This window comes from Mus caroli, unplaced genomic scaffold (genome assembly GCF_978045245.1).
Source record: "Mus caroli unplaced genomic scaffold, Mus_caroli_1 scaffold_11, whole genome shotgun sequence".
Lineage (NCBI taxonomy): Eukaryota > Metazoa > Chordata > Mammalia > Rodentia > Muridae > Mus > Mus caroli.
The window spans coordinates 87,547,544-87,572,594 of record NW_028227266.1 but is presented as its reverse complement, the minus strand read 5'-3'; the positions used below and the strand labels follow the sequence as shown (position 1 = coordinate 87,572,594).

Here is a 25,051-nt window from a genome sequence, read left to right as displayed (position 1 = left end):
ATAGACTGCCTCACCCAGAGATCCATACCATAATAATGTTAGCAGAGACTAACACTATTGCATATACAAGCAAGAATTTGCTGAGAGGACCCTGTTATAGCTGTCTCTTATGAGGCTATACCAGTGCCTGGCAAATACAGAAGTGGATGCTGACAGTCATCTACTGGATGGAACACAGGCCCCCAATGGAGGAGCTAGAGAAAGTACCCAAGGAGCTGAAGATGGCAGCAGGAGCGGGGCACAGGGTAGGGGGGAGTGTATAGTGGACTTTTGGGATAGCCTTTTGAAATGTAAATGAAGAAAATATCTAATAAAAAATTGTTTAAAATTGTTGTGAATGAGCTTACCCATGGAGGTAAAAGATCTCTACAGTGAAAATGTAAGAAAATAAAAAAACAAATTGAGAAAGACAGGAGAAGACAGAACTACCTCTTATTCGTTAATAGACAGAATATTGTGTATATTGCTATGTCACTGAAAGCAATCTTCATATTTAAAGAAATCATCATCAAAATGGCAATGACATTCCTCACAGAATAAGAAAAGGAAATCTACATTGCTGTATGACCTGAATAGAGGTTTTTTAAATTTTGTTTTTGTATTTATTAGATAGTTTCTTTGTTTACTTTTCAAATGTTTTCCCCTTTCCTGGTCCTGTTCACCAACCCACCCACTCCTGCCTCCTGGCCCTGGCAGTCCCCTACTGGGGCATAGAGCCCTCACAGGACCAAGGACCTCTCCTCCCATTGTTGACCGAATAGGCCATCCTCTGCTACATATGTAGCTGGAGCCATGGGTCCTTCCATGTGTACTCTTTGGTTGGTGGTTTAGTCCCTGGGACCTCTGGGGGGTACTGGTTGGTTCATATTGTTGTTCCTCCTATGGGGCTGCAAACCCCTTCAGCTACTTGGGTCCTTTCTCTAGCTCCTTCATTGGGGACCCTGTGCTCAGTCCAATGGTTGGCTGAGAGCATCTACCTCTGTATTTGTCAGGCACTGGCAGAGCCTCTCAGGACACAGCTCCTGTCAGCAAGCACTTATTGGCATCCACAATATTGTCTGGGTTTGGTGACTGTATGTGAGATGAATTCCCAGGTGGGGCAGTCTCTGGATGGCCTTTCCTTTAGTGTCTGCTCCACACTTTGTCTCTGTATCTCTTCCCATGGGTATAAGGAAAGGAATTTTTTTATGGTAAGAAAAGGAAATCTTAAGCCTCATATGGAAGCACAATGCTCTTAATAACTTATGCAGTCCTTAGTAGAGACAACAGTGTGGGATATGACACATATTCCACCTCGAATTGCATTACATAGTTATTGGATAAAAACAAAAAACAGCATGGTACTAACAAAGTAGTTAGGCTAGAATAGATGAGTCAGAAATAAAGCCATTTAGTTACAGTCATCTTGTTTTGGAAAATGCTGTCCAAAATATAAATTGGAGACAAAATAGTCTCATTTACAAATAGTTCTGGGGAAACAATTTACATATAAAAGACCACAACTAGATTTCTATTTCTCACCCTCCACAAGAATCAATTCAAAATGAACTAAAGACATTAAAGTCTTTGACAAGAAACTTTGCAATTGTTAGAAGAAAATCTAAAGCACTTGAAGATACAGGCACAGGCAAGCATTTTCAGAAAGGAGATATAATACAACAAGAAATAGTTCAAAAATTGACAAATGAGAGATTATATGAAATGAAATATCTTCAGCACAGCAAAGGAAGCAACACTAGAATGAAGAGACATCTACTGAATGGGAAAACTCTCGTATAAGACAGGTCATTAATATCTAGGATATATAAGAACCTGAAAAAAAAGGAAACACATAAAAAACAGAGCACTCCAATAAGTAAATGGGACAGCAAGCTGAATGGGCCATTCCCAATGAAGAAATACCAAAGGATAATGAGTACTTGGGAAAGTGTTCAGTATCATCAGGGAGACACAAAAACTGTTTTGGAATTCCATTTCATCCTTGTTAGAATGGCTATGATCAAGAAAACAAATGAGAACAAATACAGGAGAGGATGTGGGGAACCCTTATTCATTGCTGGCAGGAAAGCAAACCCGTGCAGCCACTATAGAAATAAGTATGGAGGTTCCTCAGAAATTAATTAGAAAGACCATATCAACCTCCTATGTAACTCTTACATATATATTTGAAGTAAGTTAAGTCAACATAGCACAGAAATACCTACATGTCATGTTTATTGTTACAATACCTATACTTGACTAAAATAGACCTAGCCTAGCTCTCCATCAACAATAAAATGGATCAAGGAAACCTGATACATAGCCAGAATGTTATGAACCTGTAAATAAAAAGTGGAATTATGACATTTGTTAGGGAAATAGATGCAACTGAAATCATTATGTGTAGTGGAATAACTTGAACTTAGAAAGTCAGATGCCATACTTTTCTTTTCTTTTCTTTTCTTTTTTTTTTTTTTTTTTTTTTTTTTTTTTTTTTTTGGTTTTTCAAGACAGGGTTTCTCTGTGTAGCCCTGGCTGTCCTGGCACTCACTTTGTAGACCAGGCTGGCCTCGAACTCAGAAATCCGCCTGCCTCTGCCTCCCGAGTGCTGGGATTAAAGGCGTGCGCCACCACGCCCGGCCTCATACTTTTCTTTTCATATGTAGGGTTTATATAAGTCTATTCCTCATAATACCAGTTTTCCTAGGATCCAACCTACTAGAAATAGTGTTGTGCAAATAGCAGTCCTGAAATACAGATTTAACCATGTTGCAGTCCTATTTTAGACCTTTCAAATGTCCCTCGTATTTTCAGCTCACAACCTAGTTAGTACTCAGAGCCTGATATTCAAGGCTACCATGATTTGGATTCCCCTCTCCTAACACATCCATACACTACAGTCCACAGTTTAGCTCATCACAAAACATACTTGAGGCACACTGGTGCACCTCACAAGGGTACACTTTCTCATTGGCGACATTTTGTTTATCTGTAAAAGCCAACTTTTGTGTCAGTCTTCTCAGAAAAGACCATTTTTCTTTTGTTGGTTTATACCCTGAGAGATGTGTTAATGACCCAAGACTCCATTATTTAGGACCTGGCTGTGGCAAGTGTTCAGTAGAGCTTGTTGAGCTATTGGCTTGGTGCATAGATGTCAATTCTCTATTCTTTGCTCCCTAGTGAATGGTTAGGCCTTGGCATTTGTAGAAAATTGCATTTTAGAGACCCAGTTCCACTTGCTATCATAAGTACTTCTGCTTGGTTTAAATATGGCTTTTGCCATTCCATTCTAGGCGGTGGAAATCCCAAGGTTCTCTCCCACAATGATTTAAAGATCTTGCTTAAACAGGCCTTCCTCTTGTACATCCCCTGAGATGACATTTGAAGGAAAATAACATTTTCCTTTTGTTTTGTTGAGCTAAACTTAAGAGAAAAGCTAATACAGTTTTGGATACAATATCAACCTGATTATGTATCTTGACATATATGAAATACTTAACAAAACTACAGAATTCAGCGAATGTTTATCATGTGCTTTATGTGTTCCAGTCACTACGCCATGCCTTCCAGAGAAATAAGAGGTGAGATCGTGTTACTCTCACTTAGAGAGCTATGAGCTTGCAGCTCAGCTCACAATGCACAGTAACTACAGCATAAGCTTTGGCATGACACTTGCTATCTGCATACCTATTCCTGTCTAGCACACCCAAAGAAGTTTACTGACTGGAGTGATGCAGAAGGTTTTATCTGACTGGAAATTAAACATGAACAAAGATCTGGAGACACACAAATGAAGAAGGAGGGCCATTTCCCTATCAGCCAGGGAAAATAGGAAGAATAAATTTCTAGAACAGAATAACAGTGCCAAGGGTATAGCAGATGTTCCATGGGATGGTGGTGGGACGAATCTAGGTAGACAAGGGGAGGCATGGGTTGTAACACAAGAAGCTTTTTCTAATTTTGGACTCCTCTTCACTGACATTAGGAAACCCCGGGAAGTTAGTTGACTGTGAGTAAAAAGTGGATATGAAAGACTGATACATATGAACTCACAGAGACTGCAACAGCATGCACTGGACCTGTACAGGTTCAAATCAAAGATCCTACACAGAGTAGGAGAGGGGGACTGTAAGTTTTCTTGGTTTTGTTTTGTTTTATTTTGTGTTGTTTTTGGCTTATTATATTTTGCTTGTTTGGTTTTGATATCATTTTGAGAGAAACAGAACATGAAGTTGGGTGGGGAGGATCTGGGAGTAAGTGGGAAAAAGAAAAGAATATTATCAACTATATTGTACGGAAAATTAAATAATTAGAAAAATAAGATGTATGGACAAAAAAAAATAAAGAAAAACCTTTCTCACCATATGTACATGCACAAGTTTATAGGAGGACTCAATAAAGAACTAATTAAAATATTATCATATGTTAAACTCAAATACTGTAATGCTGGGAGCCTCTTGGCCTGGAGCAAGTTAAATGAGACTCAGAGTTGGACTCAGATGTGGCTTTAAAGACTGATGGTCTCCAGACAGTCTAGATCTCTAACTAAACTAAATGCTTTTGATAGTTTCTATAAGGTCCTAAAAACTTTCTTGCTCTTTCTGAGGGTTAAAAACTGCTGGCGAGGGTGATTAACACTTGTAGCCTAAAGGCAGAGGATTAAATAAAGTCTCCTTTGTTCTATCTCTGTAGGAACTGCTCAGCTCTAACTTCCAGTCTGCTAGTTGAAGTCTCAGGAAGAAAAAGGATTTTTGGAAAAGGGATTTTAGCTTTTATTTCTGAATTCTAAATAGTTTCCTATGAAAGCTCTCTAAGGCTAAATAAAGAATTCTCAACCTAGGAATACTGAAGGGCTGAGAAGCACTTGAAAAAAATGTTCAACATCCTTAATCATCAGGGAAATGCAAATCAAAACAACCTTGAGATTCCACCTCACACCAGTCAGAATGGCTAGGATCAAAAATTCAGGTGACAGCAGATGCTGGAGAGGATGTGGAGAAAGGAACACTCCTCCCTGCCTGGTGGGATTGCAAACTTGTACAACTACTCTGGAAATCAGTCTGCCGGTTCCTCAGAAAACTGGACATAGTACTACCTGTAGATCCAGCAATACCCCTCATGGGCATATACCCAGAAGATGTTCCAACTGGTAATAAGGACACATGCTCCACTATGTTCATAGCAGCCATATTTATAATAGCCAGAAGCTGGAAAGAACCCAGATGTCCCTTAACAGAAGAATGGATACAGAAAATGTGGTACATTTCCACAATGGAGTACTACTCAGCTATTAAAAACAATTAAATTATGAAATTCTTGGGCAAACGGATGTATCTGGAGGATATCATCCTGAGTGAGGTAACCCAATCACCAAAGAAGTCACTTGATATGCACTCACTGATAAGTGGATATTAGCCCAGAAACCTAGAATACCCAAGATACAACTTACAAAACACAAGAAAATCAAGAAGGAAGACCAACGTGTGGATACTTCATTCCTCCCTAGAATAGGCAATAAAATATCCATGGAAGGAGTTGCAGAGACAAAGTTTGAGCTAAGACGAAACGATGGACCATCCAGAGACTGCCCCACCTAGGATCCATACCATAATCAGCCACCAAACGCAGACAGTATTGCATATGCCAGCAAGATTTTGCTGAAAGGACCCTGATATAGCTGTCTCATGTGAGGCTTTGCCAGTGCCTGGCAAATACAGAAAAGGATGCTCACAGTCATCTATAGGATGGAACACAGGGCCCCCAATGTAGGAGCTAGAGAAAGTACCCAAGAGATGAAGGGGTCTGCAACACTATAGATGGAACAACAATATGAACTAATCAATACCCCCAGAACTCGTGTCTCTAGTTGCATATGTAGCAGAAGATGGCCTAATTGGCCATCACTGGGAAGAGAGGACCCTTGGTCTAACAAACTTTATAATCCCCAGTACAGGGGAAAGCCAGGGCCAAGAAGTGGGAGTAAGTGGGTAGGGGAGCAGGGCGGGGGCGGGGGCGGGGGGGGGTAATAGGGGACTTTTGAGATAGCATTTGAAATGTAAATGAAGAAAATACCCAATAAAAAAAGAAAAAAAAAGCTCTCTAAGAAAAGGGACATAGGGATCTCTAAGGAAAAGGGGATAAGGGAATCTAAGAAAAACAGGATAAGGAGTGTTAAGAAAAAGGGATAAGAATAATGCTAAGAAAAGTGGGACAAGGAGAATGCTAAGAAAGGGGGGATAAAGAGAATGCTCCCCTCTCTTTGTCCTCAGCACTTACACAACTTTCAGAATATATGATCACAAGGTAAACATTTCATCACAAGTTTACACATAAATTCCAATCATAAACTGGGCACAAAGTTTACAACACAGAATGTTTACATGCATATCCATTAGGAAATATTATCTGGCTACATCATACATCACTTGTCACCAGCTTCGCAGATTCACAGAGAGCTAAAAACCACAACGTTTGTGACCAAGGTATTATTAAAGTTTTGTGTTAAGTTATTAAGTTCAGTCAATATTTTATCTTCTGCCCTAGCATCTATAGTAAATCATTAGTTCCCTTTTTATGACTTCTGGTTAATGGTTTTACAACCTTTTAGAACATGCTCTGAGTAGTAGATGCCTTAGTCCCACTATAAAAGAGCTTAATAATTACTAATATAATTTTAGAAATTCTTATAGGATCACAACTAAGGATTATGAAATCATCTATTTGTCTATATAGCATCACTAGAAGACAGTGCATCTTTGTTTTTCTGCAGAGATCTGCTCAAAAGGGTGGGTTAATACCTAGTGATTGTTATATATACTTAATAATAACAGGAAAACCACACCAATAGCAAGAATCTTTCCTAAAATGGATTTCTCCTGGGCTTTGCCTACCAGAGCAAATCTATCCTGAATTATAATCCAAGGTGGACCCATCTCAGGAAGGTCACCTGCTGGTTTTTAACTTCTTCCTGAATGGGTCCTGACACTGTAGCATTCATGGGCTATCCTTAATGATATTCTCTCCCCTGGCTTTCTGTTCCTTGGTTCACTTCCCCCATCCTTTCTCCTTTCATCTCCTAGTGCCTCTCTATCCTTAGACCACCCACTAATCAGGTTGTTTGGCACATCTCTGCTTTTAGGACATCTATTCATCCATCCATCCATCCATCCATCCATCCACTGACTTCACACCTAGTTGGGTCTCTCTGGAATCCTCTGGAGCCTTCTCCTGAATATAGGAAGGAAATTAGGGGAACTGCTTGTATTTGGGTCATAGGATAACTTGGAGCTTAGTCTCCTTCTTGAGAAATGTAGGAACCTTGTCATAGTGAGCATCTACATTTTGTTTGTTTTTTTAAGCAAAAAGAAAACAAACAAACAAACAGGATACTGGGAGATTTGGTTTGTCTTCAGTGAATTTTTTTGACCATGAAGACCTGACCCCACAAGACTGAAAGAGGTCACAGAGGACACATAGATGCCCTTATTGCTTATTCATCTCACTCTTTTGTGCTCCATCTATGTTAATATGTCAGGTCCAAAGGAAACTGAGGACAAATGGCTAACCATTAGCGTACCAAAGACCATTCTGGCCTCCAGCCTCTCTCAGCATTGCAAGTATTTGTTACAGAGTTCATGGCTCACCCCATGATTCTCAGCTCATTACCCTAAGCTTCCCACCCCTCACCCTAAACCTCTCCAGCTCATGGGCTTCCCTCTCCCCAGCTTCTCACTGCTATATAGCCCTGTCATTTCATTCACACACTCTCTTTTTGCTCTCTTGGTTCTTGGTCCCCTCGCATGATCCTCTCTTGTCTTTGCTCTCTTTTTTCTCAATTCCCATCCCATTATGGTCCAGTTCTGTCTACTGATCCTGTTTAGTCAATTACTTTCCTGCTTTGGACTCTTCCAGATACCTCTGGTTGTACTCTTCCCTTGAATCTACAATTGAAAACTTCTCAACTACATTTTGGAGTGGCCATGTCCTCTTTTTATATAAGTAAAAATTATTCTTCTCAACAGATAATTTGCATTGTTTAGGGCTTCAGAATAGGGAAGTGGTTATGCTAAAATCAGAAGAGTGAAAGAGCCAAGCAGGGTGAGAGCTCCCTCGAACCCCCCTCCCTCCCCCCCCCCCCCATGCTATGCCACCTCTGAGGAAGCAGCAGAAAGCCCAGCAAAATTTCAGGTTCCTCCTTTGGGGAAAAGAGAAGTTGACCTCAGTAGTTTCTCTTGAAAGTTACTTATGTTGTGCTGCAGCTTGCATCACTCTGCATACGGGATGGAGTTCTTTCAGTCTTGGAGTTCTTTCTGTTCTCTTGTTTTCTACATCTATTGCTTCTTCTTGTTCAGAACACAAAAGAGGTCAAACTGTTTTGAGTCATTTCAGTCAAATCCTAGACATTAAGGAACAAACAGCAGTTAGAACTATTGAATCCTTTCAAATGTCAAGAACACACACACACACACACACACTTACTATTTTAAACCTTGAATATTGAGAGGGTGGCTTATTATACGGATAGATAACTGAACATAGGAGTACTTTTGCAACTGCAATGGAAATACACAAGAATATACACACTAATAAAAATGTTGACAGCAAAAAATTAATTCATTATTATGACAACACAAATTATTCTTGTCCTCATGGCAGTCACAAGCAGCTCCTTCAGTCTTGGCTAGGCTGTCATGCTTCTTCACTAGAAACCTTTGGATAAAATAACCACAAAGAAAGGCTTGGACAGGCCACAGTCATTTTCATTCTGTGTTTGTGTTAATGAGATTGACCCCAGGCAAGCATGCTATGATAAATCCCAGACCCTAGGCCAAACGACTTTTAAAATATGGAAACATTGACAATTCTTCTCCCATCATCTCTCTCTCCAATCAGCCTGCCCCACTTAATTTACAATGGACACAACTCAAAGCTTCAGAACAGTTGCACGGCCTCAGTCTAGGACCATCATAGTTTGTCATTCAGGAAGTATCTCTATATTTGAACCTTCTAGAGAGACCTCTTCTAATTATTTCATTCAGCAAATCCTTGGACTATAGTGTAGTATGTATAATAACTATAGTATTTTTCTGGACTGAAAAAATTTGTAAGATTTTTTTTGTTGATATTGGTGTTGGTGGTCTATCTATCTATCTAGTATACAACATAGTTCTGGTACATTGTTCTTTAGTGTGCAATTATAAAGTGATATAATAAACATGATTTTCAGTTCCCACATATTATGGTAGACGTGCTCAGAGTGTATTGATATAGATTCTATTTTATACAAAATTCTACATATCAACTTATCCAGAAATGAAGATTCATGGCCACTGCCTGCAGGCATAGTGGGGGATATTTTCCATGTCTTCAAACACACTTTCTTATCAGCTTTTTGCTTCTTATCCACATTGCCCTCTGGGTACTATTCTGACCCAGACCTTTTGCGCTTTATTGATAAATAATTTTTTAATGCTACTATGTATGTGGTATTTTTCTTTTTCTCTTTCATATATCTTTAAAATACAATTATTTGTAAACTCTCCAAAATAAATTAAGTAAGGCCAAGGTATTTTTTTAATTAAAGGTAGCTCCTTCTTGGACAAATATTTCAGAAATATAAAATCAAGATATAATTGGACCTAGTTTTCACTTTAGTGTACTTCAACTATTCAACAAATACCAGCTATTGCCTTTCCTGGGTCCAGACTTAAGGCAATAGGTAGAGCGCGAAGAAGATATGGAAAAGGCACCCCTGACCACAGAAGACTATTGAAATTCTTAAGCCACATTCTTTGATTACTTTGTCAGTAACTCTGAGCATCATAGGACTGTGAGATGGGGAAAACCATCCTCCTATCATAGGATGCTCAAATACCATTAGAGGCCAGAAAGGAGTTCTGGCCTTGTGATCTTTGAGCTAACAGAAATAGTCATAGAGGACTTTTGCATGGTAAAATATTAGAGAACTGCAGTGGCTCTAGAACCATGAGCTGTCTGTTCTGTATGGATACTCCAAAAAGAAAACTCTGTGTTAAGTAGATATGAGAAGAAGAGCCGAGGGGAGGGCAGGAGGGAGGGAGCCAGAAGAAACTGGCAAGCTGCAAGTGAGTAACTCAGGACAGACCCTTGTGAGGAAAAGAAGTGGGGGGAAGTGGGGTTGGAGAGCACTCAAAAAGCAGGTTAATATAATCTACATGTTGCATAAAGTTGTATAACCGGTTTCCTTCTGAGGACATTGGCTTGTATAGGAGTGTGGCTTTAGAGTCCTGCCTTGCTATCACTGAATGGAAACAGGCAGTGGGGCCTGTGGCCTCTAATGCAGTTGGTGATAGGTTTAAGACAGATCAGCTAGCTTTGAATCAATGACTGTTGTGTGTTTCCACATCTACCACAAGTTTCTATTTCCTAGCACTCTGAGCAGCCTCTCTCCCTCCCTTCTCAACTTTATAGTAATGGTTCATAAATACAAGTTGTAAATGAATTTCTCTTCTGTGTTTGCCATTGCTCATAAGATGCTGATGCAAAGAATCGAAGTCATTGCATGTATGAAGGAGAGAAACAGAAGGAGGAAACCGTTGATATTTCTAAGGTTGTGAATTGTTTCTATTTCTCCACCACTGACTCTTCAGGCAAACATAGCTCCTCATCTCCATGCATTCAGCAGCTGCCTTCACTGCTACGTACTTAGGTGAGGGGACTTAAGATGCAATTCAAAGTTTCAATGTTGCCTTAACCACTGATTTCACCATCTCCACTAAGCTCTCAGAGTTGCTTATCAAAGCTCAACAAAATGATATATTTTCTCTTAACTTCAAATTGTGGACTCTGGAAGTTCTGTACTCACTGGGTCAGGGAGTAAGTGAGAAGCCAAATCCTCATTCATGACAGAATGAAGAGGAGCATCATGAAGCACCTACATCTCACCAGACACAGTAACAGGAGCAGGTCATCTCCTTTAGCTTCACCCCAAGCCTCTACAGTCAGTCTAGATGGCTTCGTTTTTCAAGTTCAAGCCAAAGCCACAATAAACAGGAAGAAGGATTTGTCTACAACAGAGACAAGGCACTATGACTCTTATGTCAGTACTCCTAATTTCTCCCATGATTTCTAACCCAGATAATGGATAATTATGTGATATAAGAAAATGTTTTAAGGACTAGAGAGGTGAGTGACTCAGGAATTAAGAACACTTGCTGCTGTTTCAGGGGATCCCAGGTTTCGTCCCAGCACCTGCACCAGGCTGCCTGTTACTCATGTTCTAAGAGATCCTACACCCTCTTCTAAGTTCTGTGGGTATTCATGCATGTGATACATATACATACTCTCAGGCAAATACAAAGAAAAAAATAAACGAATAGTTAAAATGAAGTATGTACTGAGTTGGGTTTAAAGTCAGATCGTTTTCTATCAGAAATTCTAAATTGAAGAAAAGAGCTAACTTTTTCTCCTCTCAACCTGGTCTATCTACTTCTCAAGTGTACTACTGCCAGAGTGACTTTGAAGGGCCTCTAGTTCCCAGCTACTTACAGGGATCTTGTTTCTCCACATCCTCTCATTTTTGACTTTTAAACTGAATCAGAAGAGGAAGAGGAAGTGGTGTGTTGCTCTGAAACATTTTCCTCCTTCACAGTCTGAACTTTGGTTTTCACAGACAGCCCACGCACATAAGTGACGAGAAGGAAGGACGTTGTGACATGATGCAAACAGAAATTCCAACAACCTCCAGATATGATTAGGGTTCCTCCCCTGACAAGACCTATCTTTGTAGTCTTTGACTCCTTGGCCTCTAGGTGGACAGCTCCAGTCAGCTCTGCCAGGGAAGATGACTGAGTATGAGTTCATGTATATCCACTCCCTGGCTGAGAACTATCTTCAGTATGTCCTACAGGTACCTGCCTTTGAGTCGGCTCCAAGCAAAACATCCAGAGTGCTACAAAGAGTTGCTTTCTCCGTTCAGAAGGAAGTTGAAAAGAATCTGAAGTCATACTTGGATGACTTTCACGTGGAATCCATAGATACTGCCAGAATAATATTCAACCAAGTGATGGAAAAAGAGTTTGAAGATGGCATCATTAACTGGGGAAGGATTGTGACTATATTTGCCTTTGGGGGTGTTCTCCTCAAAAAACTTCCACAAGAGAAGAATGTCCTGGATGTAGGTGCTTACAAACAAGTTTCCAGTTTTGTGGCAGAATTCATAATGAATAACACAGGAGAATGGATACGGCAGAATGGAGGTTGGGTATGTGTGATGACTATATATATATTTTTTTTTCCTAGTGAAGAATAGGAATGAAGAGTTTCTTTACTAATTAAAACAAACAAGAAAGTAACAATCAAAGGACTTCAGTCTGTTTGTATGCCTTATTTTTAGATACTCTGAGTTAAAATTAAACAAAACAAAAATCCCCTGGGTCATTTCCAATGGCCTCTACTTGAAATGTTTTTTAAGGCTTTTTAAAATAAGATTTATACATTTATTTTATGTATGTGAGTACACTGTTTTTCTTAATCTTCTACATTTACTATTATTTTCTCCAGTCTTCTCTACCAGTTTGAAGTACATGGTTGAAATCATAATGTCTGGTAGAAGATTAATATGATTTTCACCCTATCCTCAGCATTTCAGAGGAAAAGATAATTCCTAAAGCTACTGGGATACATTTTAGTAGCTGGGTGTCTGTAGTCTCAGCTGCTCAAAGGCAAAGACTAGAGGAACACTGCTTGAGCACAGGATAATTTCAAGACTAAGTGTGGGTAAGACCTATCACAAAAACTAAGAATGCACCAAATATGAAACTCAGTGTCTCACCCTTTGGAAACCATGCTTTAGTTTGATTCAAGTGACTTTCCTACTTCCATACTCTTTACTGAAACACTTTTTCTGTGTCTTTTATGGACTAAAGAAGAGTTCTTGGTCATTAGCTCCACAGGGGTGAGGGGCTATACTTTTATACACAACACTGAATCCTTCATGCTCAGCATAGGCCCTGTTGTACAGAAAGTACCCGGCACATAGCTAATGCTCTCAGGAATTGACATAGAAATCTGAGGCTTGAACTGTGATTTTCCTACTTATTAGAGGCATATCCTAAGGTAAATTATCTAGGAAGTACTCCAAGATTCAGACTTCCTATGTAATGTGTCTAACATAATAAAGCATGAGGTAATAATATAGTATAAACTCAATAAAATGAAGACAATAATACCTGTACTAAAAGAACTAGAATACTTTCTCATCAAAGTAGTTTGTGACTATGTAAATAGAATTGTGTAAGTATGGGGACCACATGGGAAGTCCCAAGAAGTTTAAATATAATTTTTAAAACTACCCTAGGTACAAACAGAAATCCCTTTTAGAAGTAGGAGACAGCAAATTGGTCCCTTGCAGGTAAGCAGAATACTAAGAGTTGTAAGAGTTGAGCTAAGAGGTCCTATTCCCTTTTCCTTCCCTCCCTCTCCTCCTATTTTCTTTCGTCTTGCTTTAAATAATAGTGTTGTTAGTGACAAAGTGAACGGGCAGAGTGAATATACAGAGGTGTACAGATGACTGATTAACCATCCATCTCAGTAAAGGTATTTCTAACGGTATCCATAGTCAGGCCCTGTGGCTACTAAGCACATGCTCCACCATTGACCTCTAGCCCCAGATCACCAGAAACAGTTCTTGAATGAATTATCTCTAGAGAAGTGATGGTATATCTGCTTATATCTTTCAAAAAAAATCCAGAGGTTTTAAATTTTTTGGATTATTGGTGTACTATGTGCCAGTCTGCTTTGTAAGGCTATAATATCTCACACAGTAAATTATAACAACAAAAAAAAAGAAGTTGTTTAGAGAGTCTGAGAGTGCTGGCATCCAAGGGCACCAGCACTGATGGGCTGCATCTGTTAAGAGCCTTCTTGCTGAAATATGGGAGAAGTACCCAGGAAATGAGGTAGGAAGAAAAGGAAGGGATGGGGGAGGGAAGATAGAGGGCTGACCACACCTTTCCTAACAAAATCATTCTTCAGTTAATAGTCTTGATTTGGCTATGGAGGGGGTACTCCCATGACCAAAGTATCTCTTAAAGATTCCAACTCAATATTATCAAAATAGCAATTAAGACTCAACATGAGCTTTGGAAGGTAGTTAAGCCACAGCAGGTTTGTGTATTATTTTATGTTTTATGTTTTCTCAAAACCAGAGGAGCCCAATTTAACAAATTATCACTATTCCAAGAAATAATCAGACCTGGGCATTTCTTGCTTATTGCTACATTACTATTGTAACAATAAATCCTTATCTGTATACTTATTTTTATATAATAGCATTGCTAAAGAAAATAGTTTTAGAAGAAACTAATTGAAAAATATTTTTACCTCAATATATTGCAATACAAAATTCCTTATTTGCTTTTAATTTAAAATGTTTCCCCATATACTTAATGATTTAAGCTTTAGTGAAATTCTCTTTCAACTATTAAGGCCTGATTACTTTTTCTTACATTTGAATGAATAAACTGTTTCCCAATAAATCATTTTTTCCGGGCTTGCAGTTCTTTTTATTATCTGTCATCTATTTGTCTGTCTGTCTATCTATCTATCTATCTATCTATCTATCTATCTATCTATCTATCTATCTACCAATGTATATATATGCATATATTTCAACTATTTTTATCTTCACTTAGATTTTTCTTTTCCTTTACCTTAGAAGTTGAACATACTTAAAAAGTTAGCATGTTAACTGCCCAATAATTAGCTGTCCTGTTAATAGATCATTTTAGAGGCTACCACTTTACCTATTGGCTATAAGAATATTAATATTCCTGGAAAGTGAAAAAGAAATGTCTAAATACCAGAGACTGTGGAAAATACGTGAGACTGTAAGGTTAGGAGAAGAGGAAACGGGAGAATGAGCAATGTCTTCTTTCTGTTGGGACACAGCATCATGTGTGCCACAGCTGACCCTGAGCTCAGCAGGCAGACACTTTCTTTGTCAATTATTCACATGGGAAATTCCCCTGACTGGTGATGATTCCCCTGGTTTGCTGATGATTCCACAACTATTAATTTCAAGATCTTCAGAGATTTCCAGAGTCCTCTGATTTTCAAGGAGCTGCATCTGATTCACTGTTTCTGTATTACTCCCGTTACATTATAGATATTTGCGGACCTTTTAATCTGGGAGCTTACAAGATGCAGAGCAATATTTTGCTAGATAAACATAAAAATATCAGGGTGGTGATGCAGAGAATGTGCAAGAACAGTCTGGGGATAAACCTCAGTTGGTAGAATACTTGCTTACCGTGTACAAGGTCTTAGGGTCTATCACTGCCTGAATCCAGCACTGGTTGTAATCCCAGGGCTAGGAGGTAGAGACAGAAGATTCAAACGTGGAAGGTCACTTCTTGCTACTTGGTGACTTCTAGGCTGGCCTGGGCTACATAAGATCCTGTCTGAAAACAACAAAAATAAATAAGTGTTTGTAGTCTTTCTTGTGTTCGTTTGGGAATATAGGGAGTGATAAGGAGTATAATATTTGCATCCCAGACTCCATCCAGGCAAAGAATTATGTTATCTTTTTTAATTTGTGGCAGTTAGCTTTGTATCCCAGGCTGGCTCAGAATTCACTGTGTGGTCAAGACTTGCTTACAGAAAGCCCCCTGTCTGTCTCACAAGTACCCAAATCACACTATGCTACCACACAATGAGTTCTGTTAACTTAGGTAACTTTGCCCCCTAAGCCTCAGTGTACTCATTAGATAAAATAGGAATTAGTATAAGGTGGAAGTAATTTCCACCTAACATAGAATTATAGATTTTAAGTTCTAAAAATGTTTTTACAGTGTGCTACAATTTATCGGTATGTATATTGTGTGTTTGTGTGTGTGTGTGTGTGTGTTTGTGTGTGTATGTGTGTGTGTTCAAAGGCTTGAATTATTTCTACCAGCTTGGGTTTTCCTAGTTAAAACAAAAAGGCTAGTCTCAAAAGTAATTATAGTGGAAATGATCAACATTTTTTAAGGCTCAAGTACATTGGTTTAGTTTGGATTTACTATGAGTCCTTATAATTCTCAGGGGAATACAGTTTATAGATATAAATATGAATATAAGTATATTTTTCAGCGCTAAGCAATTGAAAGATAAAGAGAAGAAAAAGAGAAAATTCCATTCCCTAGAACTTATAACCAATGAGCACAAAAAACAAAGCTACTTTGAGTGAAGAGGAAACACTACTCTTTGGATTTTGAATATCTGATAGGCAAAACAGAATATAACATCTCAAACATGATTTCATACTGTCTACACACTGAAAGAATATTCACATACTTAATATACATTCAGTTTCATATTGTTTTCAAATTATTACTTTTTTTCTTTTTCTCTTCTGGTGGTTTGAATCAGAATGGTCCCCATAGGCTCATATTTGAATGCTTAGATATCAGGGAGTGGCAGCATTCAAAATTATTAGAAGGATTAAGAGGTGTGGCCTTGTTGGAGGAAGTGTGTCAGTAAGGGTTGGGCTTTGGGGTTTCCCAAAATACCAGGCCAATTTTAAAATCTGTATCTGTCTGTCTGTCTGTCTGTCTGTCTGTCTGTTTGTCTGTCTCTGTCTCTGCCTATGGATCAGATCAGGATATAGGTCTTAGTAGTCTGTGTGCCACCATGCTTCATGACATGATGATGATGGACTAACCTCTGGGACCAAAAGCAAGCCCCCAATTAATTGCTTCCTTTCATAAGAGCTGCCTTGGTCATGATGTCTCTTTACAGCAAAAGAACATTGACTAAGACATTTCTCAATATGTGGCTACAAAACAAAAGAAGTAAAATTAACATATGTAGCTGAAACTATATTTCTATTGGGCAGTGTTTCTAAAGGTTTCTCAAGGAGTGTAGCCTTGGAGTAGAGAACATATTGAAAATATAATGTACTCACTGATAAGTGGATATTAGCCCAGAAACTTAGGATACCCAAGATATAAGTTACAATTTGCTAAACACATGAAACTCAAGAAGAACGAAGACCAAAGTGTGGACACTGTGCCCCTTCTTAGAATTGGGAACAAAACACCCATGGAAGGAATTACAGAGACAAAGTTTGGAGGTGTGACGAAAGGATGGACCATCTAGAGACTGCCATATCCAGGGATCCATCCCATAATCAGCTTCCAAATGCTGACAACATTGCATAAACTAGCAAGATATAGCTGTCTCTTGTGAGACTATGCCGGGGCCTAGCAAACACAGAAGTGGATGCTCACAGTCAGCTATTGGATGGATCACAGGGCCCCCAATGGAGGAGCTAGAGAAAGTACCCAAGGAGCTAAAGGGATATGCAACCCTATAGGTGGAACAACATTATGAACTAACCAGTACCCCGGAGCTCTTGACTCTAGCTGCATCTGTATCAAAAGATGGCCTAGTCGGCCATCACTGGAAAGAGAGGCCCATTGGTCGTGCAAACTTTATATGCCCCAGTACAGGGGAACGCCAGGGCCAAAAAGTGGGAGTGGGTGGATAGGGGAGGGGGGGGGGCTTTAGGGATAGCATTGGAAATGTAAATGAGGAAAATACCTAATAAAAAATAAAAAAAAAAGAAAGAAAATGTAATGACTACAGGTAGTGAGAGCAGAGAGATTATCCCACCGATTTTTAAATGTTCAATTTGTTCTCATAGGAAGATGGCTTCATAAAGAAGTTTGAACCCAAATCTGGCTGGCTGACTTTTCTGCAGATGACAGGACAGATCTGGGAAATGCTCTTTCTCCTCAAGTAACACTACGGACCAGAGAGAACCTTGGCTCCCAAGAGAATGGTTATCAGCACTTGGCATTTCCAATTTACAGACATGAAACTTGTCTTTCCAGAGTTGCAGATACTTTGTTTAAACTTTAATGAATAAATTACTAACATTTGTTTCTGTACATGTTTTATGATTTCAGTTTTGAGTCTGTCATTCAAGGGACAGGTATTGAAGTAAGGACAGATGATGACCTGGAAGGATCCTTTTTGTACCTCTAGCATGAGGTAAAGACTTTTCCATAAGGGTGTGCTCATGATCCAAAAGGCTGAGTTACTAAGCTAAACCTTACAGAGGCTAAAATCTTCTTCCTACCTTTTCCTGGATTTTTACAGTTTCTTATTGATGCCCTCTCCTGAATCTTTACTCTTTGGCCGTTAATTTGGGGTTCATGGATAGGACAGTCAGATAAGCAATGTTGGGGCTAAAAGGAAGGCCTCAAGTCATAGTCCTCTCTGACCTTCTCTTGCCTTCTTTCTCTCTCCAACCCACATTTTCTCCCATGGCAAGACACAAAAAGTGGAATTCATTTTCCCAAAGTCAAGTCATAGTCAACAATCAGGTTATATGTCATCAGTCTGACTTTCTAATAGTCAAGAAGGGATCACTGTTCTTTCTGTTCCTAGAGGAAGAAACTGGAGAGGTTTGAACAAAAGAAGATAAATGAAAAGATATCAGCCATTATTAAACTCAATTTGTGTGTGTGTGTGTGTGAGAGAGAGAGAGAGACAGAGACAGAGACAGAGAGACAGAGAGAATGAGAGACAGAGACAGAAAAAGACACACAGAGAAAACTATTTTTTGTTCAGACACTACTCCAATTTTTAGATCAAATTTGATGGCAATATATAGAAATCCTCTATTTTGGTCTAGATCACTTGCATTATGTTTCCCTTGAGATTACTGGTAGCTCCTGTGAAGAAAGATCCCCTCTTTCTAAGGCAAGGTATATCTTTACAAGGAATCTCAATTATGAACAGTACCTTGGAGGTGATTCCTCACTGAAGGGAAGAAGACACTGTGCAAGTTAGTAATGAACTTATTTAAGTTCTGATCTTTCTGTCTCCACATCCTGAGGGCTAGGATTACAGACATGTTATTGCCACATTCAGTTTGTGTGGTGCTGGAGGTCGAGCCTCCAGGCTTTGTGCATAGCAATGCCACCATATCATAAACATCATGGACTTCTATTTTATTGCCACCTTTAAACTGGAGAAGTGGGAAGGAATAAGCATGAAGACCAGGTAGGAAGTTAATTAGAATCATACAGAGGTGAGTCAGACCCAGTAATCACTTTTGAGCTCTGATGCCCACAGTGAGTCAGTCACTTGTTAGAAATGTTCCACAACACCCTGAAACAGTGCCACCAGATAGGGGACCAAGTGTTCAGACATGAGATTGTGGTTGGGGGAATTTCAACTTCAAACCTTGAAACTGTGTGTGTTTCAAGACACATTTTCTCATGGTGTAGCTCAGCAGGATCCTATCAGCACAGTCTTCCTGCCTCAGCCTTCTGAGTGCTGAGAGGAGAGGTGTGTGCCACCAAGGTCAAGATATTTTATGCAAGGTTTCTTTGCTTTTGTTTTGAGTCAGGGTCTCAAGTCAAGAGCCTGGCTTGCTATAAAAGGGCTGTTTGGCCTCTAGGGGCTCCCTCTGATCCTTTCTGCTTTCTCTGTGAGGACCTTGCCTCTGGCCTCTCTGTCTCCCCCCTCCCCCCTCTGCATTCCTGATCAGCTTCTTCTCTTCTCTTCTCTTCTCTTCTCTTCTCTTCTCTTCTCTTCTCTTCTCTTCTCTTCTCTTCTCTTCTCTCTCTTTCTCTCTCTCTCTCTCTCTCTCTCTCTCTCTCTCTCTCTCTCTCTCTCTCTCTTCCCTTCTCAACCTGTCCTTTCCATTCCCAAAAGCTTCATTTTATACTAGACCTGTCTTATGGCTGGTATCTGCAGGGGGTGTCTCAGCATGGGCACTAAACTGCATTTTACAAAATATATAATTACTGTGATAGAATGTGCAGATTTATGACCCTAGAGAGCTTTACATGCTAAGATCTCACGCAGTTATAGGTACAAATATATCTTCGAAGAAAATGTACGTATATAACATACATTTTTATCAAAGCTATCATTTTTGCAGCCCTGGTGATCAAAAAGCCTTGTACATACTTTACCCCTGGGTTATGCTGCTAGACTACCTGTATTTATTGATGAAGGGATGTGTCTATGTAGGGAGCCACATGTAATTGTCATGAATATCCAGAAAAGCCCTGCCTTCAGAATTTAACAGCAACAATTTAACATGTACACTTATTATTATTATTATTATTATTATTATTATTATTATTATTATTGGTAGTGCTGGTGATAAAGCCCAGGACTATATCCATGCTAAGTTCTATTTATTCCTGCTAATTAATAGTTGGTAAATTCATTGGTTTATGGTGGTGATTCTCAAACATTATTATGGGTAGGGATCACCTGAGGACGATGTTAAGATAACCATTTGGACTCCCTAGGTCTGAGGATGGCTCAGGATTCTCCATGTCTCACATATTTTCAGTCGAAAGTGATTCATACACCACACTCATGTTTAACTATTGGTGAATGGATATTACATTGGCACACTGACATGGTCTGTAAGCATAAGGAGAAAATCCCAGATGTAAGTGAATCCAGCGTTTGTTTACTATTCATGATAAGATTCTATTCATCTATGTTCTCTCTCTGCCACCTTGCTTTGTCTCCAGGCACTTAGATCTTATGGAACTGAACTACATATCCCTTAACACGGGTGCCAGAGATCAGAACTCAGCTCTCTCGTGCTGGTGTAGTTGGTCTTTTTACCGACTAAACTATCTCCACAGCTCTGAAAAATTAAAGGCTGGTGAGAAAACAGCTACAGTGTACTTACATATTATAAATAAATAAATAAATCTTAGCCGGGCGTAGTGGCGCACGCCTTTAATCCCAGCACCTTGGAGGCAGAGGCAGGCGGATATCTCAGTTAAGGCCAGCCTGGTCTACAAAGTGAGTTCCAGGGCAGCCAAGAGCTATACAGAAAAACCCTGTCTCGAAAAGAAAAAAAAAAAAAAAAAAATCAGTCCTCGGGTATTGCACGGTGACATGGGGTGGTGTTATAAATCTGAGTCAGTGCTTCTCAAATCTACTTACTTTATTCTTTGCTCCATTCTCAGTCAAATGTCCTGTTAGAGAAAGGCATTATCTGTCTCTGAACAGCAGATTCCAACAGTGGCAACAGCGGTTAAATACTTCTAGAACAACGAACAGTCTGACTGACTCCTGAGCTCTCCAGAGAGGGAACATCCATCTCCAGAAAGGGCCTGCCATATGTTATAAAAGCGGCCCCAAAATCTATCAGTAAGGAGCCAACTGGCTGAAAAGGAGAGGAAGGCACTTGGTGGTAAAGGAGAATGTTTTATACATTGACCAGGAGGAACCAAGAGCCTTCCGGTATGATGTATTCGCATGTCTGGCTTGCTTTGCCCTTCTGAAGCTTCTCAAGCCCTGTACTCCACAATTAGATGAATATGGAGTCCTGGACTATAGTTGACAGCCTTTGTTAGACCCTCTGCAGAAGCATGGGGACCTTCTGTGGTCTGTGAGAGAGGGCAAGCATACTGGGCTGCGTGCACAATCCCCAGCTATCAAGCACGAAGGGTCCAGGACGCCACAGCACGCTGTTATCTGCTGCCACAGGATAGGAGTCTGCTCAGATGCCTAAGTGGCCTGTGCACCTCTGCAGGTTAACTGAGGCAGGGGATTTGGAGTCCCGCCCCATAAGCTCCGAGAGTGATGGGCGTGGCCGGGGCGGTGCTTGCCAGGAATGGCGGCGGTCGCGGTAAACAGTGCCAAGAGGGGCCTGCGGGCCGAGCTGAAGCAGCGCTTGAGGGCCTTGAGCGCAGAGGAACGGCTGCGCCAGTCTCACCTCCTCACGCAGAAGGTGCGAGAAGACTGCCCGGAGTTAAACTCCGGGAAGGGTGGGCTCGCGAGTCTGCGCAGGCGCACCTCCCCGGGGCGCGTGCGCGTTGTCCGGGCGCGCGCTCCGCCGGCAAGGGCGGCTCTGGCTGGTCCTGGAGCTTCTGAGGGAGTGAGCTGAGCTTCCGGGCAGGTTTGGTCATTCACAGAGCTATTTTGTTATTGCTGAGAAAGGCATTGCAGCCATTAGGAGCTGTAGAGACTGTGGAATCACTCTCCGGTTTAATTGAAATCCATTCGCATGTGTTGAACACCTAGTAAACCATTTTTTTTTTTAATGTGTTGGTTAATAGAGATGACAAACAAGATTGTCGTCCCTAAGGGATCAGAGGATCTAGCAGAGGAAGGAGACAAATGGAACCATTGTAGGGCTGGGAATATGGCTCAGTGATACAACTGTTCAAAAATGCGCTGTATTTTATTTGTCCATACTTAGAACATACATGGAATTTGGGTCTGTTTTTCTAGCAGTTTTAAATCGCCTTTACCTTTATTTTGGCAAAACTCGACTGGAGTTTTATCTACGGGGAGATAACTGTTGTTGCTGTGACTTCTGCGTTCTCTGCACAGCATTCATTACACCTTGGGTTGCTGCTTCTGAGTTGGGGTTGTTTCTGGTGCTTATTTTCTGGTTTTGTCTCTTTCCTTACTTAGTTTTCCTCAGCTTTCTTAAGAGTATATCCTCAACGGAATTATTTTAAAGAAAATACCTATACGATTGGCACTATTTGTAGTTGAAATGTATTCGTGTTTTGCTTCCACGTATGTAAGCCCATTGTGTGTGTGTGTGTGCCTGGTGTCTTAGGTTAGAAGTGGGTGCCAGATCCTTTGGAACTAGACAGAGTTCAGGAAGGTTGTAAGTCCCCATGTGGGTGCTGGAAATTGAACCCAGGTTGTCTGCAAGAGCAGCAGGTGATCTTAAACTGCTGAGCCATCTCTCTAGTCACAACCTTTAAATATATTGTATATTCAACTCCAATTTGGTCCATATTAGTCGAATTTTATTTACTTTATTGTCATTCTGCTCAGTACCTATGGGTTCCAATCTAGAGACCAATGTTTTCATTTATGCATTATATCTTGTGGTTTAGTTATTGTTCTATTGCTGTGAAGAGACACCATAACAATAGCAAGTTATAAAAGGAAGAATTTCATTTGGGCTTACTTACAGGTTCAGAAGGCTGCTTGCTCTGTGATCATCTTGGTGGGAAGCAGGGAAGCAGGCAGGCAGGTGGGCCAGCATGGTGCTGAGCACTTACATCTTATCCACAAGGTGGAGGTAGTGAGAGTCCTGGGTCTGCCATAGGCTGTGGGCAAAGGAAGTCTGGCTCAACATGACTTGGTAGCTGGTGTTGGTTCAAACTTCTAGAGTCTTACACTTATTTTAGGCATATTTAAACATAGCACATTTTGGGAGAAAATCTCCTCATTATAATTAACTTAATTCAAATTCAAGAGTTTCTAAATAATAGGCTTAAGCCATACAAGGGACATGTGTCTTCTCCTGTAGAGATGAATTCTATAGATTGACTCCATGTGACAAGTTAAGGTCTCGGTGTAGTCTCTGTCATACAGATAGTGCTAAGGTCACCAGGTTATTAACCACCTCTGCTCTCATTTGTAAGTACACATGACATCTCCCATAAAGATGGGCTCTACTGACTGAGAAACAATGCTCAAGATAGAGGTCTAGGGAGGATAACTGAGACAAACATAAATCTGGAGGAGCCATGCATGTGTGGCTTGGCCATCCAGACAGTTCAGAGGTCATCAGGCTATTAACTAAATTTATTCCCAGCCTTCTGGATGTAAAACAGGTAATATATCTTTCCCTTTGAAGAAACAAATGTGTGAACCTATTATGTTCATTGTCATTCAAACTGTTACATCTTGATTACTGGTCTTCCTTTGTATCTTTCAGAAATTCTTTTTAATTGGATAATAAAAACTCTAGATTAATCTTTTGTGTCTCTTAACTACTTTTCTTATTTTTTTCTTAATCTTTCTCCCTCACAGGGCCTCCTAGATTGTTTTCATTTGGCCAATCATAGTTTTAATGTCTAATGAGTACTCCTTAGGTCTCTTACTGATTCCTTTCCCTAGCAGTCTATTAATGTTTTATAGATTCAGTTATTGTTTTCAGTTTGTCTGTGAAGACTAATTAGAATTTAAAAATCATCCCCATCTTTTGAATTACCTGATTGTCACTAAATCATTTTTCCATTCTATTTTTTTATGTTTAAAAAAATTCTTCTATTTTGTATTTTGTGTGGTTTTTCAAAATAGATGAAAATCATTGATCGGCCATGCATATTTCTGTCTTTTGGGAGTAGTGAGCCTTAACTGAGGACCTTGTACATGATAGTGGATGAAACCCCTGGCCCTTGATATTCATAAATATGCATTTATGAATGAAAGTATGTTAGCTACAAGCTTTCCTCTGTTTTTGCAGATACTGTTTGGAATTCTAAGGGAAGAATGGAGTCTGCCCACCTCCTGTGTCCATGTTTTAGTACGGCTGTGTCTATAAATACTGGCTCATCTTCCTCTGTCTTATAGGAATTATTATCTTCATCCTCCCTTCCTAACAGATAGCATGTAAATGGGCTGAGGAGGAAAGGCAAATGCATGTGCATAGTCTCACACTGATTTTACCTGTGTGTCTTATTGCTTATTTAGCTCTTGTTTTTCTACACTCTGCTGTAAAGAGACTAAGAAAAGTACTTTCTTATATGGTAAGCGGTGTCAAAACCCTCAGGCCTGCTCCAAATCCGGGTTTCCATTTGCTTCATTTCTGCCAACAGCTTCTGACAGCTTCGCAGGGTGGACTTCCTTCCCTGGCCTCGCTTTGCTATGCTTTGCTTAACTTCCCTCTCCCCTTGCTTTAGATGTAACTTTGCTTTCTTTCCCTAAATCTCTCTGTCAGCCATCTTTGTAAGCTGCCCTTGCTTTATCCTTCTTTCCTTAGCATGAAGGACAGGGGGGAACAGAAAGGGAGTAAGGGGCCTACTTCTGAGTCTGGGTAAGTGCTTAGGACTTCATGAGCACAGCTTAGCTCCCACTGTCAGATGAGCGATTCCACTAAATGTAGATTCTTGCAGCAGGAGCCCTTTGCCCCCATTTTAATGAGCTCTGTGAGCACCTAATTGAATGGAATGGCACTGGTTGAGCTAAGAAACCGTTACCAGCGTGTTCTCTGTGGGAGCTTGTGGACGGATTCAGAACCGCCCTTTAGGATACATAGGCACTGACTGACCCGGGACTCACCATATAGACTGAAGTGTTGATGTGCATC

General features: G+C 40.1%; 2 protein-coding genes across 9 annotated transcripts in view; both read left to right on the top strand.

Annotated features, from left to right (window-relative positions):
* Positions 1–11,674: 11,674 nt before the first annotated feature.
* Bcl2a1 (BCL2 related protein A1) lies at positions 11,675–17,871 on the top strand. The gene is made up of 2 exons (XM_085827863.1): positions 11,675–12,220; positions 17,645–17,871. Exons 1-2 carry the CDS (start codon positions 11,801–11,803, stop codon positions 17,741–17,743), a joined length of 519 nt encoding a protein of 172 aa, XP_085683989.1. The 5' UTR covers positions 11,675–11,800; the 3' UTR covers positions 17,744–17,871.
* Positions 17,872–21,568: 3,697 nt separating this feature from the next.
* The window catches only part of LOC147002092 (5-formyltetrahydrofolate cyclo-ligase-like), a 58,170-nt gene continuing 54,687 nt past the window's right edge, over positions 21,569–25,051 (top strand). For 2 of the 8 annotated variants that reach the window (XM_085827850.1, XM_085827851.1), the window contains exon 1: positions 21,570–21,721. In XM_085827850.1, the coding sequence (XP_085683976.1) occupies positions 21,605–21,721 (117 nt within the window). In that variant the 5' untranslated portion in view covers positions 21,570–21,604. Of the gene's footprint in view, positions 21,722–25,051 lie in introns of all 8 variants that reach the window. The other 6 variants (XM_085827854.1, XM_085827853.1, XM_085827855.1 and 3 more) reach the window with 4 other exon arrangements.